We start from the raw sequence: 15,432 nt of genomic DNA on the forward strand, positions 1-15,432 counted from the left end.
TCTGCCAGGTCTGGATCTGCTCCTGTTCAGGAGAGTGAACTACAGCATTCAACCTCACTGGCTGGATGCAGTAATGCAGGACCCCAGAGAGCTTCATCCTTGAACCACATCCATCTCTTGAATGTGGGGTGGGATGGATCACCTAGTCCTTCCCCAGCCACTTGGGAGTCTCCTCTATCTTTGCCCTTATACAGATCGGAGTGTGGAAGGGGTTGCAAATAACCTCTTCCAAGCCCCCTTCAGTGCTGTCGTGCTACCCCTCTTCTTAGGCACTGTCTGCGCCTTCCTCCCTGAACCCAGCTGGAAGTCCCCAGTGGGCAATGAGTTACTGCTCTGACCCCTGGTGGCCAGAAAGTGGAGCTGGAAAAGAAAGCTTTCCTTGCCTCCCTCTTGCGATCCACATCCCCTGAGCAATGGGTACATTCTAGCAGCAGCTTGGGAAGGGCTGGATGGGGAGAGAAGTATAGGACTCCACCATTCATAGCAGTGCAAATCAATGGGGTGCAGAGGGCTCCTAGGTACCACTGCTTCCCCTGGTTATGGATAAATGCATGAGCTGGATGTTACTGCATGAGTCCCCGGTCCTAATTTCAGCTGATGATAGTTCACACTTCCCTTGAATCTGTCTTTTTGGGCTGTTGACAGATGTGTAGGCAGACACATTCATCACGTTTTCTTCCTGAGGGTCTCTCAGCTCTCCAAACTTCGTTGTTCTAGATGACAACTTAAATCTTTGGTATTTCAAATTCCCTTGGTGACCAGAGTTACCCACCAAATGCGCAGGATCCAGCCTGGTATCTGACACCCATACGAGGTCTCCACCAGTACCCGTTCACACATAGGAGAGAGGGAAATAAATTTTGTCGGGAGGACAACTGCAGCTTCAAAGGCACTCAAGGGGCTTTTCGAAATAGCAAGCCAGTATTAAACAGATTTATAACCAGTAAGAATCTTAACAATTTCCCTGTTGATCGGCATGTGACAGATCCTGGAAATTCAAGCTCTCAACCTGCCAGGAAAGTGCCTCAGCATGGCACTGCCTGAGTCAGATTGCCTCCTTAACTCCGCTTAGCACCAGTGCTGTTTCACCTTCTTGTTGGGTAATGGGTGCACCTTATTGAAGACCACCCCATCCCTGCTGAGTAATTCCCTTGTCCAGGCATCCCAGCAAGCAGTGTCATTTCTCTTGTGTATCAGGATCAAATAACTTGGGAACTGCAGCTGAAAGTATAGAAAACTGTTGTCTTTTATTAGCAACTTATTACTTTAAAAGGCTGCAGATAGGTAATTTGGACCCAAAACGTCATTTTTGCTTGCAAAGTAAGATTTTCTGATATTACCAGAAGTATTATAAAAGCATATCGATATTTTAGATTCTGTTGCAGAAGCCTTTTGCTTTGGATTTAAATGTGACCCAGGAAGTGTCTGCAGTCAGGACAGTGGATCATTTCCCTATTCAGAAATGAGTGTATTATTTTGCTTATGCAAAAAAGGAACAATATTAAATTACCGAGGCCTGAGATCAAGTTCAAAGGAAATACAGAAAGGAAAAAACAAAGGGAAGACAAAAGAGACAAATGCACAGTTACAGGGCTGTAGGTTGTAGCCATGTTGGGCTAAGGATGTAGGCAGACAAGGTTCTTTGGGTGAATCTGATATCTTTTTTTAGACCAATAGTTGGAAAAACATTTTTTACCAAGCTTTCAGGTTTAAAAACTTTTTGTCAGGCTGAGGAAGTCTCTGCAGTTGGTGTGTGCTCTCCTTGGATTTAATGAATAAAAAACTATTTATTTTTCATTCCTTTTTACTACTTACTTCTCATGCATTCATTACTTTTCTTTACTATTCTTTCCATCCAGGAAGAGCACGCACCAACTGCACAGACTTTTTCTGCCTGACAAAGAGTTTTTAAACCCGAAAGCTTGCTAAACATTTTTTTTTCCCCAACTATTTCAGTTGGTCTATTAAAAGATATCAGATTCACCCAAAGAACCTTATCTACAAATACACAGTGTCAGTTGAGCGAAAATTGAGAAATTGTCTCAGCTTTCAATAACTGACACAGTAAGAAGAGAAATAAGGAAATTCTATATTCTGAAAACTGCTGACTTCAGAAAAGTGAGTGCGTGTAGTATATTTATGGCAGTGAGATCCATGTCTGTAGGGTGTTGAATAGTAGCTCAGACTCCTAAGTCTGTTCCTGATTCAAACGCTGACTCCCTGATTGATGCTGGGAAAAGTAAAATGCTCTAATTTTGGTTTCCTCGCTTCTCTTTCTAGATGCAGAAGACAGAATTCTGGCAACCACCTGGCACGGGAAGTCAGGTCGAAGTCCGCTCCAGGCACTTTATGACAGTGACCAGGTAGGTGAAGAGGAAAATGAAACCTGAGGAAGCAGTAGTTTAGTGAGAAGTGTCCCATTATCTTACTAATGTTTTTTGTGTGCACCCAACCTCGAGGTACCAAGGGCCTGGATTCCCTTATTGAAGCCACTACATTAAAAATGAAAGGTCACAACCTTTTGGGCAGTCATTCATTGTAAGAAGTGGTCACCACTTCTGCTGTTTCATTAGTGTCCGGCCTAGCACAGCAAACCTGAGGTAGAGAAACTGGGATTCAGCTAGGATTTGTTATCTGAGGATTTCAATGTAAATTCTGGGTCACAAAAAATAGGAAAAATCACCTCTGCACAGGATCATTGTCATACACACTTTCCAAGGTAATGCACGATCAGGTGCTCACCGTACAAACACTGAGCAGAAAAATAGCTCTTGCCCTGAAGAATTTATATATTAAGAGATATATTTACATATATCTCAGTCATCTTTCTTTGCAACTCACTTCTATCCAAACCCTAGTCCCAGTAACACACCAGATAAGAAAGACAATTAACAATACCAAAGCATGTCTTTACAACAGAAGCAGCTAAATGTAATCCATGTATGGAGGCACTGCCACCCATGCAGCCTCAGCCTCTTCCTCACAGCCTCTCTCTTAGTCTGGAGAAGAGAAGACAGAGGAGGAATGCAATAGCAATCTTCAACTACCTGAAGTGTGGTTGCACATAGGATCGAGCTGGACTGCTCTCAGTGGTGCTGGATGACAGAACAAGGAGCAATAGTCTCAATTTGCAGCACGGGAAGTTTAGGTTAGATATTAGGAAAAGCTTTCTCACCAGGAATGTAGTAAAACACTGGAGCAGGTTACCCAGAGAGGTGGAATCTCTATTCTTAGAGGTTTTTAAGACCTGGCTAGACAAAGCCTTGGCTGGGATGCTCTAATTGGGGCTGACCCTGCACTGAGCAGGGGGTGGACTGGATGACCTCTTGACATCCCTTCCAACTCTAATTTCCTATGACTCTGTGATTCGGTATGCACCAAACAAGCAACTGAACAGAACCTCATGGTACCTGCCTTGAGAGACTGTGCAGATGAATAAATGCCTACTGCTATCCTCTGAGCCTTCTTAGCAAAAAAGAAAAAGTCAGTCACACAACTACATCTGCATTTAACAGGGCTGTGGCCCTTGATAAGCATCACTGTCCAGTGAACCTTATAAAATGCAGCAGATTGTGCTGGGTTTGTAGCAAGGATTCATTATGCCAACAACTGAACTAGGCTTCCAGGCCAGCTCACTGTCTATGGGGAGCTTTTCCCTTGGCAACACTACCTCAAGCTGGGCAAAATAGCTGCAGTCTGTCCTGTGAGAGAACATGGCCTTGAGAGATCATTGATCTAGATGAGGGCTGCACCCAGAAGGAGCAACCATCATGGACTCAAAGCAAAAGGTTGGAAGTCAGGTGTCCTAGGGTCTTATCCTGGCTTCTCAGACATGTGCTCACTTGTTCGAGGATAAGGTTATTTCCTGTCTCAAGAGAAGGTAGGAGTGGCTGGTGAGGTAATAGTTGTTCATGTTTATAAAGTGCTTTGAGATCTTCAGATTGGGCTGAATTAACTCAGCTGTATCTCTCTTAAAATTGCTTATGTTGCTATTAGAACATGTTTAATAAGGAAGATCCCACCTGACCTGCACTGAAGGTGGTGGGAGTTTCACTGGAAACTAAATCACCTGTCAAGGTCCTGCTGCCTCTAACTTCTAACCATGTGTCTCGAGTCAGGCCCATGTGTCATGACAGGAGATTGCACAGACATCAGATCCCATTTCTAGACCCTTGATTGTCCCACTAATCAGGAGGCAGGATCCATCTGCCCAATAGCTCTGGATAACACCAGACCACTCTGACCCTTAGTCCTTATCATGCAGCTAAACCCCCAGCGCTGCATATCTGCCCATCAACTTCACAGCCGTGTGATCCCGAACCCCTATCTACTGATTGGCTGGTGAGCATGTTAGGAGCAGCTGCTGCCAAAGTCCAGCTCAGCATTCAGCACATGCCTCTCTTTTGGGTTCCTGTCTGCACGCTGCTGACTTTACAAGCTGTTCTCAGAGGAGAATGAATGGAGCTTCGTCCTTTCACAGCAGAGCCTGGGGTTTCCTGGGGGATGCTGGCGGAGGCAGAGAGAAGATGCAGGAAGCCTTCTGGCAAGCAGACTCTGCTCCTGCTGCCAGCACAGAGCCTGGCAGCTGGGGGGCAGAGCAGGGGGGACTGCCAGGCCCCTCCTCAGGGTCATAAGTTTCCTTACACAAATTTACATCATTTGAGACATTCTTAGTGGTTGGTATTGTAAATCTAGGCAGCTGACTGAAATGGAGGGAGGGTACCAGACAGGAGCAGGCAGGAGGGGCAGGTGAAGAGCTCTTAGGTGCTGGGGTCCTAGGGATCTGATGGGATCTGCCACACCGCCATTCCCCCAATTTTCTCAGAAACAAGAAGGGCTGGACAAAGAGCCTCCCTGCTTTGGTTGCTGGGGCATTGCTCGGCACTGGAGGTGCTGTTGTTAGCTGCAGTCACCTTCTGGGACAGCTTTGCAGAGTGGGGCTCACTCCCCAGACTGCAGAGGGGAAGGACTGTGGAGATTCACCGGGGGGGGTTCCTTTTCCCTGGATGTCGCCATCCCTGACTCTTGCTGCCCCATGCCCATTTGGAGACTTCTGGTTGTCTGTTGTGTCTAGTGTGTGAACACATCATAGTGCCCCGGCTGTGTGGTGACGGGGCATCAGAGTGACTCTGTGTTACGATGTGATGACAGCAGATCACACCACAGAGACCAGATGTTATACCATGGGGCTATTCAGTCTCACAATCTTGTTTTGGGCTCAGAGCTCCAGACTCCTCACCCTATTCTTAGTCGCTTGGTATTGAAAACTGACTGTGTAGGCATGGGAGACCTAAGGCCAGGGTCCTCAAAGATTTTTACATGGCTACCTTCCTGGCTAAAGGAGCCTGGATGCCTGGGAGACTTCTAATGAAACACTTGTGTCAGCCTCACAATGCTTAGCTGTGAAGTGTGCATAAGGCAACCCTCATCTCATCTCACTGAAATCCAATCGCCCCTTGGCCTGCCCATATAGTGCAGCATTGCTCTTGAGAATTAACTTGGACAGATCTCCTGGAAAGCATGTTAACTGTTCCCATGACAGCCATCACGAGCCTCTCTTGTGCACCTGGAAGAGCTTGCTGTCGGTGGCAATGGTTGTTAATGCTGTAATGTGACTGAATTGCATTTTGCTCTGGAGGCATGGTGGATGCGGAATAGCTTGGCTTTACAAATCCTAACACTTCAAGAATTTAGTTTGTGTTTCTGAAAATAAAATTGAATGCTATTGTCTTGCAAAAAGAGGAAGTGAAGGGGCAATTTAGCTCTGAAATAACTGCAAAACACTCACTTATTCCAGTGGGTAATTTCTGATGTGCAGCTGCATTTATTTATTGCAGCGCCTGACTGCTGTCTGTCTAGCTGGCCCCTGTGGATTTCCATTATTCAAGGAAAAGGAAAAAAAGCTCCTAAATAATTACCTGATTGTACAGGGTTACTCCACTGACAGAAATGGTTGCAAATCCAGAAGAATCGGACAAAATCTGCACTGGGACTCAGCAGTGGTTTTCAAAAAGTTATAGGCATTGAAAATCTGTGGCTTAGACTGAAAATGCCATACTGCTCAATGATAGTCTCATCATTTTCAAGCAGCCGGGCAACTACAGTAGGGCAGATTCTTAGCTAGTGTGAATTGCCATAGCTCTATTGACCTTAATCTACCCCTTGGAAGAGCTGGCTTGTTATTTCCCTGTTAGCAGAGAAAATGAGGGAATGCAGGGAGAGGATTCTCAATCCTAGTCCTAACCAAATTGACAATTAGGAGGGGTCCTGTAAACCAGGACATAGCTGTGGCTTCATTTGACTAAATGGCACCCATGTCACTATTCACAAAGGTTATCGGTTATCTCTTTCCAGGAGAAGCTTCCTGCTCTGTCAGATACAATCCAATGAACAGCTAATGAATCTGTTGGTATAGCATGGTTCATACAAAGCATCAACTGGGTGGAAGCTTTTGTACTTTTATCCATGCTCCACCCTGTGAAGCATTGGTTTGCAAAGTGCTGTTTCTGCATCTCAGCCTGCGCAATCTATGAAAGACCTCAGTGAACCTCTCAGAAACAGGCTGATACCAGTGGGTGGGACTCCATGCAGGTCAAGCAAGCAGGCTTCTTGGGTGCAAGGTAACAACAGCTGACAGTGGCTGGGCTTCTGCAGGAGTTATAATGTAAGGAATGCAAAGGCCTGGTTGCATCTTGCCTCAGAGAAAGAATTTCTCTCTGAGCCATGCTGACAGGTTAATGACCCTAGTGTTGCTGGTTATTCCACAGAGGCTTTCACAGACTGTGTGTCATGAAAGAAGGTCTGTGGCTGTTGGGAAAATACTTAGAATTGGAGAAAGAGCAAAGGGCAAGTTCAGGAGTATTTGTTGGGCAAGCTTTTTTCTGGGATCAAGCCATAGCTCCCACCCCCCCGCTCACCTGAATCACTCCTCTAATTGAAGCCTAAGCCCCTCCTCCTCCCCTGTTCCATCCCAGTGCCACTGGCTCCACCATTCCAGTGCTGGGTAACTCACAAAATGGTTTGCTGAACCAGAAGGAGTGACTCAGTCCAACCTCACAGATGCTTGGGGTAGGGCACACAGTCCACATGTGAGGATGGCACGGAGAAGGGTCTGGAGCTGATTGTGGGAGCTGTGTAAGGCTTTGCAGACAAGGATGAGAAATTTGAACTTGATTTAGGAATTGAGGGGGAAGACAAACTCAAACATCAAGCCATTGGGTATGGAAGGGTGGAAGTTCAACTCCCCGCTCTGTGGGATTCTCACCTTAGTCCTTCATAACCTGTAGTTCTGGTGACAAAATTTGCAGGGGAGGAGGAAAGGGGCATGGGATGAAGGAAAAGGAGAGAAATCCCAGGCTGCAACAATAGGACAGTGAACAGCAGTTCCCCTGAGCAAGTGGCACAGCCGAGTGCATGTCTGGAGGAGCAGAGGAGCCATCATCGTAAATCAACAGTTGAACAAAACCAAATTTGCATTTGTCATTGTGGCCTGTGGGTAGCTAACAGTGGGGTAGCCTTCATGCCTCTCGCATAGGGCTAGCCCAGGTGAGACCCACAGACCAGAGTTTGTGTTTAGCGCCTCTTCTAGCTGTGCTGAGTGAGTGGGGGCAGGAAGAGGGAAGGGGGGGTCTCATTTCAGGTCTCTGGCATCAGTTGCTCTTCATACTGTTCCAGGGTGTTCTGGTGACATTTCCCAGAACAGGAAATGGACCCAGACTCTCTGTGGTCTGTGATTGTTCAGTTTCTTTTATAGAGCAAGATCATAGACTTGTAGAAAAGCAGGGCTGCAAGAAACTTCAGGGCTAGGGACAGACATTCAAAAAGCCTGAGCCTGAATTGATTCAATCTTTGCAGGTTAGTCTAACCTGGTTAGGCTAAACCAGTTTGTAACCATACAGACATCCCCTCTGGAGTGAAGAAATGCTGGCACATGCCTGCAGTGGCTCATGCTAGAAGCCAGGGGATGCTAGAGCAGCCCTCCCTTCCCTTTCATAATGCTGAGCCTGGCAGGGTGCTCTCATTAGGGAGGAGTGCCCTCCCCCCTCGATGTTGATAACAGAGCATTGAGTTACACAGCAGGGAGTTAGGCAGGGAGTTGTTAGCATTTATCGACCCATCAAACAAAACAACAGCCTGCAAGCTCTTCTTAAACAACAAAATTCCTTCCTGATCCCAAATACGGTGACTGGTCTAAACATGATCATGGGCAAGACTTTAGCCAGGAACCTCTGGATTTTAGTCCTGGCAGGAGCATCAACACCCCACCTCAGTCAAAACCCCCAGGCTTGCCTGCAGCCAACACCCAGTGCTTCTGATGAAGGCCCAACCCACTCCCCCCAAATTTGGACCAGTGTAGCGACAGCAAAGCTCAGCAGAAGTCTCAAGACAATGAGCAACTCCACACATCACGCTCTCTAACTGAAGAGCCAGAACACCCCTTTATGCTGTCATTTCCCCTCCATACATCTATCCTAGCCCAGTGCTGACTGTGAAGTTTGGTTCTGACCTTCTCCAGTGTTGTGGCGAATTTGTCCCTAGGACCAGTGGAACTGGTGGGGAAGGAGGAGAGGAGCATAACACATGCAGGCTGGGGAGGAAAACAAATGTAGCTGGAGCCTTAGAGCTTGTGGGTTGAAATCTAAACCTGCTAGAGAAGGGAATGTGGCATTAGAGGAGAAGGAAGAGAGAGGCTTCTTTGCTATGCACAGAAGCTGCTTCATGCATCGGGAGCAAGGGAAGACCCTGAAGATGAGTCTGGGATGTCAGCAAATGGATGTGTTCTGTGCACCGCAGCCCCGGGCCACGTGCTGGCCTGTCTCGCCTGCCTTCTGCAGACAGCTCAGGCAGAAAGGAATGTGGTGCAGGGGGAGGTGGGGGAATGGCTTGTTTGGGCTCATCATGCTGCCTGTGGAACAGCCCCAAGTGCCTGCAGGTGCTGAGCTGGCCGTGATGGGAAAGGAGGGAGGAGAGGGAGTGTTAAAGATTCAAGGGGCATCTGCTCTCTTCATCTGCTGACATAGGGGAACTAGATAATGTGAGAGGAGGGAGGAAAAGTAGCCAAGGCAGGTCTGAACCCCCTATGCGTGCAGAGGGAGGGGAGCAACAGAGGTTGCCAATTTAAGGGGCCTCTCAGCAGGCGTCCCAGCGTAATGGCTTTATCAGCAAGGTCTGTGCATGGTCTGCGCCATGTCTGTTTGTCATGGCTGCCTCTAATTTTCCCTGCCCTATTCCCATCACTCTCCTTCACTGCCCTTTGCATTGCAAGAGCCCTTCAGGATGGATGTGCCTTTGCCCCACATGGCACTGCAAGGCAAGAACCAGTGTTCCCCTGGCACCACCTGTGTCAGAGATGCAATGGCGGGGAGGACTTTAGGGTGGCGCACGTGATGGAGGGGCCATTCTGTGACTGCATAACATGACCATAACCAACCCCCTCTCCAGCATCCCTCCTTCCCTACAGGCAATTGTGGGGCACCTGAAGCCTGGCTCCAGGGCAGCTCCGGCAGCAGGAAGGCAGTGACAGTGTCCCCTTTTTGTGTCTTCCCAGTTTCAGCAGTCGTCCCTGCAGGCAATTCACCAGCAACGGCGGGAGCTGCTGAGCAGTGTCTGCAACCGCTACACCCGCAAGCGGCGTCTCCTCACCCCCGATGACCTGCGCCACCTCGTGGTGGATGATGTCCATGGGCTGCTCTACTGCTACGTGCCCAAAGTGGCCTGCACCAACTGGAAACGAGTCATGATGGTCTTGACAGGGCAGGGAAAGTACCAGGACCCTCTGGAGATCCCGGCCAATGAGGCCCATGTCTCCTCCAACCTGCGCACCCTCTCCGAGTACAGCATTTCCGAGATCAACCACCGCCTGCGCAACTACCTCAAGTTCATCTTTGTACGGGAGCCCTTTGAGCGCCTGGTCTCAGCCTACCGCAACAAGTTCACCCGCAGCTACAACACAGCCTTCCACAAACGCTACGGGACCAAGATCATCCGGCGGCACCGGCTGGAACCCAGCAACGAGGCCTTGGAGCGCGGCAACGACGTGCGCTTTGACGAGTTTGTCTACTACCTGTTGGATCCCCAGACTCAGCGCGAGGAGCCCTTCAACGAGCATTGGGAGAGGGTGCACTCACTCTGTCACCCCTGCATCGTCCACTACGATGTGGTGGGCAAGTACGAGACACTGGCGGAGGATGCCAGCTACATCCTGCAGTTGGTGGGGGCTGACATCAACATCAAGTTTCCCTCTTCCTCCAAGACCACAAGAACCACAGATGACATGACAGCCCAGTTCTTCCAGGACATCAGCCCTTTCTACCAAAGGAGACTCTTTAATTTATACAGAATGGATTACTTGCTCTTCAACTACTCCATCCCCTCATACCTCCGTATTCAATGAGGGTGGGAACGGGGGCTCTGGAGAATCAAGTCATTCCCCCCTTCTTAGCTAATGTAGACCGCCCCCACACACAGAAACTCACTACGTGGTTCATCTCTTTACCCTCCTCTTCGTTCCACTCCAGGCCAGCGAACACTGTGTCCTTGTATCAGGGTTACACTGGGATGAGCCACATGGCATGAGGTTGCTTCCTGGATTAACACACTGAAACTTGGGGCTGTAGCCCCCATCCTACCTACAGGAGGTTGTTTACTGGAACAGGACACTGCTATTTAAAGGCTCAGCCTTTGTGTTCAGATGCTAAGAGAGTTCTCTGTAGATCTAAATCTGGAGAAGGCTCCTTATTCAGGGCTGGTTCCCTTCTGATCCTTCTCCCCCGAGCTGTACTGTATGCAGCTGAGTTCAGGAGATGTTGGAGTCTTTGCTGGGCAGAGGACAGGTTGCAGAGGGGGTCTCTCAGAGATTTGTGTAATATGAGAAAAGCAATAATTTAATGTGTATTTTTATTTGTTTCTTTAAAAGTGCCTCCTGACCCCTTTAACCTCCCCACAAGCTACCCCCTTTCCCATTGACTGGGAAAGGGGGAGGGAATGTGAGCCATCTGTGTCTTAGTGTGAACTAGTATTCCTCTGTGGCAAAGCCTGTTTTTAGTCACCTTCCACTTGCTTTGTGTTGGGATGCAAAATACTGTGTTGAATGACAGAGAGGCACATTCATCCGTGGTACAAGCTGCATGGTTTTTTGCGGAGCTATGACAGTTTGCGCCAACAGTGGATGTGGCCCAGAGTGTGTGTGCATGTGTGTGTGTGTGGGTGGGTGGGTGTGTGTATCCAGTATGATAATTAAAGACCACGTGACCCACTTATTATAAGAGTAGGTGTTAACTGCTCTTTGAGACGTGGACTTGTATGTTCTGTCTGTCCACATAGTGCTGATTACAAGGCCCTATCTGGTTACCCTATAGGGCACTGCTGCACTATAAATACTACCTATGAATAACCACGAAGTTCTGGCCAGATTCCAATATGGCTGATTAAATATGGCCTACAGAATATATTCTTTCCCCTACTGCCATAAAGTGTTGTTATACAGTGTTGAATGGCTGCTTCTTAACCCAGGGGTGGCTGTATTTCCTTGGGTGGGGCATTTTGGGATGGGAAGTGGTATAGAAATCAGAAGCTATTATAGCTATGAAAAAGTTGATGCTGGTTGGTGTGTGTGTGTACAAGCATGTGTGTGCATATATATGTGTGTGTAAAAGAAAATAAGAGAAAAAAAATGTAAGTTGCTGTGGAAGTTTCTCAACTAGCTAGCTGGCTTTGGACAATTCATTACTTGAAGAAAAGAAATAATAATGACAAACCCTTAAAATTTCACATTCCAGCCAGTTCAGATAGATGGATTTGCTTAAACAAAGAAGCATTTCAGTCTTTATTCTCTTAAGTTCAGCTTTGGCTCTGCATATAGAGCGCCATCACCCTTGTAAGTAAACATGCTGATAATAGGATAACCCTATGATGTGTCTGCTGATTCTCTTGTGAACACTTGACTTTCTAGTGCAATACAGTGGCAAGGTTTTATAAAACCCCCATGTGCTCAGCCTGTTTTAAAGACAATATTTTTATCCTGTTTCTTCTTTTCCTTTTGTCATTTTTGCCTCTGTGCCTTCAGCTCTTAGTTTCCAAATTGTTCTTAAAGAGCTGAAATTCCTTCCTTGGTCACTGTACTCTGTAAGGCCTAAGTGAAATCCAGCTCTGGGTAGATCCCAGATAATGTGGAGGTTTTGTGTAGATGAGCACTGAAAAGCAGTGGACTATTTGACTGACTCCAGCAGATTGGATTTGAGTGAAATCCAGTAGGGGTGCATTGATATATCGGTCTGATATTGGATCTGAACTGATATAAAGAAAATTGATCGCACTGGAAATTGGCCTGATGTGGCCAATATGGCCTATAAATGCCTGTGCATGCGCACAGCTGCAGGGCAGCACATAGGCAGCGAGGTGCACAGCCCGGCAGCTTGGAGAGCCGCTGCAGCTGGTAAGTCTGGTGTGGTGGAAGGGGCATGTCCAAGAAACATATAAAGCATTGCAAGCTGTGGCCACTTTATTTGTGAACCTCTCAAAGATGTTTGAATCCAATTCTTCATGGAGGTTTGGCTGCTCCTGGTTCTTCCTTTATTTTGGTTATTGCCTGGTGAAAAGTCTATTGTTTGCATACGGTTTTTTTAAATGAATTGAGGATAGGGGGAGTCCAACTTAGGATGGTAAAGGGTTGATCCTTTTCATACACCCCCACCTCCAGCTCAAAACTCTACCCAATCTGGTATTTCTCTTGAAATGCTCAGTAATAACAAAGTTAATAGTCAGCAATGGGCACTTTCCAGCCATTATATATTTTTGCACACCTTTCACCATGCCACTGTGGGTGTATCCATGGCAATTGAGCACTTGTGTTGGCTTGTGGAAACTGGTTGGCTCAGGGGACAAGGAATGGCATACACTGGTTTTCACCTCTAGCTTGCTGTTCCTAATTCACTCCAAATGGATATAGTTTGATGACTGTTTGATCACAGCTCAGTTCCCAGCAAACAGTTATCCCCATTCACAAGGCAGCATCCAAGCTGACTGTCTGAATGGTGGATCTCAGCTAGGAACAAAAAGTTTAGGGATTGAACTGTTGCTGTTCCTTAGACATGGTTCTGCCAGCTCAAAGCCAAGACAAGAGGAAAGGGCAGTGGAAGGAGGACATTTAAAACCCTTCTCTCCAATAACGAAGAGGTGCTCATTGAGAGTGAGTGGAATTTGTGCTCTTAGATCATGCAAGCATGCACTCTTAAAAATTCAACCCTCACTTCGAATGATTTTGCTGCAGTATGTCGAACTCTTGGCGATTCAAATCTCGATCGTTCAAATACTGCTCTTCAGTCCCCATTCATGTGAAGCAGAATCTGCATGTCATCAAAAATAGCTGCTTTATATTTCACAAGCAACCAAGTCAGACTGGACTGGAGTTTTCCATGCATTATAAATGCTTTGCACTTGCCAAACCAAACCAACACATTCAGCTTTTGAGCAGGAGCCCATGAGCCCAGGCACCGCGTCAAAAGTGAGAACTGCCCGTTCCATTAACAGAAGAACAGACTTGCTGGTGTCAGGCTGGAGCAGCAGGGCATATAGCTCCATCTCTGAGCTTTCACTTACCACAGATACAGGGTAGCCCTGCTCCAATTTGCCCTTGTCAGAAGTCGGTGTGTATAAACCCAGATTATATTTATTCCAAGTGGAGTTATGGGGACACCGTGAGGTCCACTGATAAAATTGCAGGCATTTTACACTGAATGGATGCCATTGCGTTTCATGTTTTCTGAGTAGGAATTGAAGGTGGAATGCTGTCCTCCATCCTCTAAACAGCACCAGCCCCTTCTGCTTCTCACAGATTGCTGGGGTAATTCAAACCAAATGTTTTCCTTCACTTAGGAGACTGGTCCAGAAATGGTGGCTATTGATGGACAACATGCCCACAAAACCTAAGAGGATGCCTCAGAAGTATGGCATGCTGGATGCCCCCAAATAGAGCATGAAGAAAGTTCAGAGGTGCCGTTGCTTTTGCTGTTTCCAGAGGAATCTCTTCGGGCATAGCAGGGGGGCATCAGTGCCAGACATAACAGATGCTGTCATAGCAAAGGGATAAAGGTTATAGCCATGTTGGTCTAAAAGCAAAAGCAGTCAATGTGGTAGAGGCAATATCTTTTATTAGACCAACTACGTAGTTGTAAAAAAAAAGTCTTCATTTGCAAGCTTTCGGGCTCACACACCCTTCGTCAGGCAAAGGAGAATGCAAAGATTGTAAAATTTCTCCCTGGTAGAAATAAAATTTCATATTGCACAGGAACGCTGGAGGGTGGTATAAGTTCTGGGTGCAGAAGTTCATTTTATGCCGATTAGGCTCAAATAAAAGTTGGAGCAGTCAATTTACCTCAAAGGTGTCTGATGGCAAGCAGGATGTTGAATTTTGCTTACTTACCTAGATGAACCTTTCCATCACCAGTCCTCCTGTGAAATATGAAACATCTTAACAAGAAAGAAGCAAAATTTCTTTCTTTTTCTCTCTTTAGCAACAGAAGAGAAGATGGAAGACAGAGAAGAATGGAAGGGGTCTGAACTGAGATGGAAAGTAGGATAAGGCTCTCCCCCATAGGCAGGGTGGCTGGTTAGGCATACATGGAGGGAGAAAAACTAGTGCTGTTTTCTGCAGGTGAGGAGGAGCATCCTCCAAATTCTGCCTTCGGCCATCAGCTGCTCTCCAGGCAGTAAGAAGCACGTGCCTGGTGGGCTGCAGCTGCAACCACTTGCCTCCCATGAGCTGGGGCTTCTTATAAGATGCTACACACGTTTGTATTTATGCCTGTCACCCTCGTGTCTGAATACTGCCAGCCACACCCATCAGGGCACAACCACATGCTTTGCAACATTTAATTAAACCTCATCCCTTGAGCTCCTGCTGAATAGATCATGTATTAACGGACCAGCCAGTACCGGTTCAGGGCCATGGGGTCCTCATCAGCAGGGAAGTGGAAGTGGGGTTTTAAACTTGGCCTGTTTTTGTCTCCCATTAGGGAGACAAAAATAGTGCCAAGTTTAAAATCATGGCTCTCACATTTGTTTCCCTGCATCTGGGTGTGGGGCCGCTGCACCAATGGGGCTGCAGGGGCAGGCTGGGGCTGGGCTGCCCGGGAGTGCTGTGCATCTGCCAGCGGGCCGTGACACTGGGGGGCCTTGGGGTGCTATAGCCCCCAAAATTCACCTTAGCCCCTTGTAGCCACCCCTCCCAGTACTGCCACCCACCCGCAGAGGCATGGTGTGGGGCTCCTGGCCTGACCTGGCCCAGCCTGGGGCATGTGCGCAGCCACACAGACACAGCCGGACAGGAACGCCCTGCGGGTCAGCGCAACGGATGGGGGAAGCGGAGCGGGGGATCCCTCAGAGTGATCAAGAGTGCGGGAGATGGGAAGTCTTGTGAAGTGTTTGGCTGGGTCT

The 15,432-nt window shown here is 47.5% G+C and overlaps 1 protein-coding gene across 1 annotated transcript in view; it reads left to right on the forward strand.

Moving 5' to 3' along the window:
* The window catches only part of CHST13 (carbohydrate sulfotransferase 13), a 56,762-nt gene extending 44,740 nt beyond the window's left edge, over positions 1-12,022 (forward strand). Inside the window, exons 2-3 of the mRNA XM_090022487.1 lie at positions 2,281-2,363; positions 9,548-12,022. Coding sequence (XP_089878613.1) covers positions 2,281-2,363; positions 9,548-10,393 — 929 coding nt within the window. The 3' untranslated portion in view covers positions 10,394-12,022. The remainder of the gene's footprint in view (positions 1-2,280; positions 2,364-9,547) is intronic.
* The last annotated feature ends 3,410 nt before the right edge of the window (positions 12,023-15,432 follow it).

The sequence above is a fragment of the Crocodylus siamensis genome, chromosome 11 (assembly GCF_052110815.1).
Source record: "Crocodylus siamensis isolate JL-2025a chromosome 11, ASM5211081v1, whole genome shotgun sequence".
NCBI lineage: Eukaryota > Metazoa > Chordata > Crocodylia > Crocodylidae > Crocodylus > Crocodylus siamensis.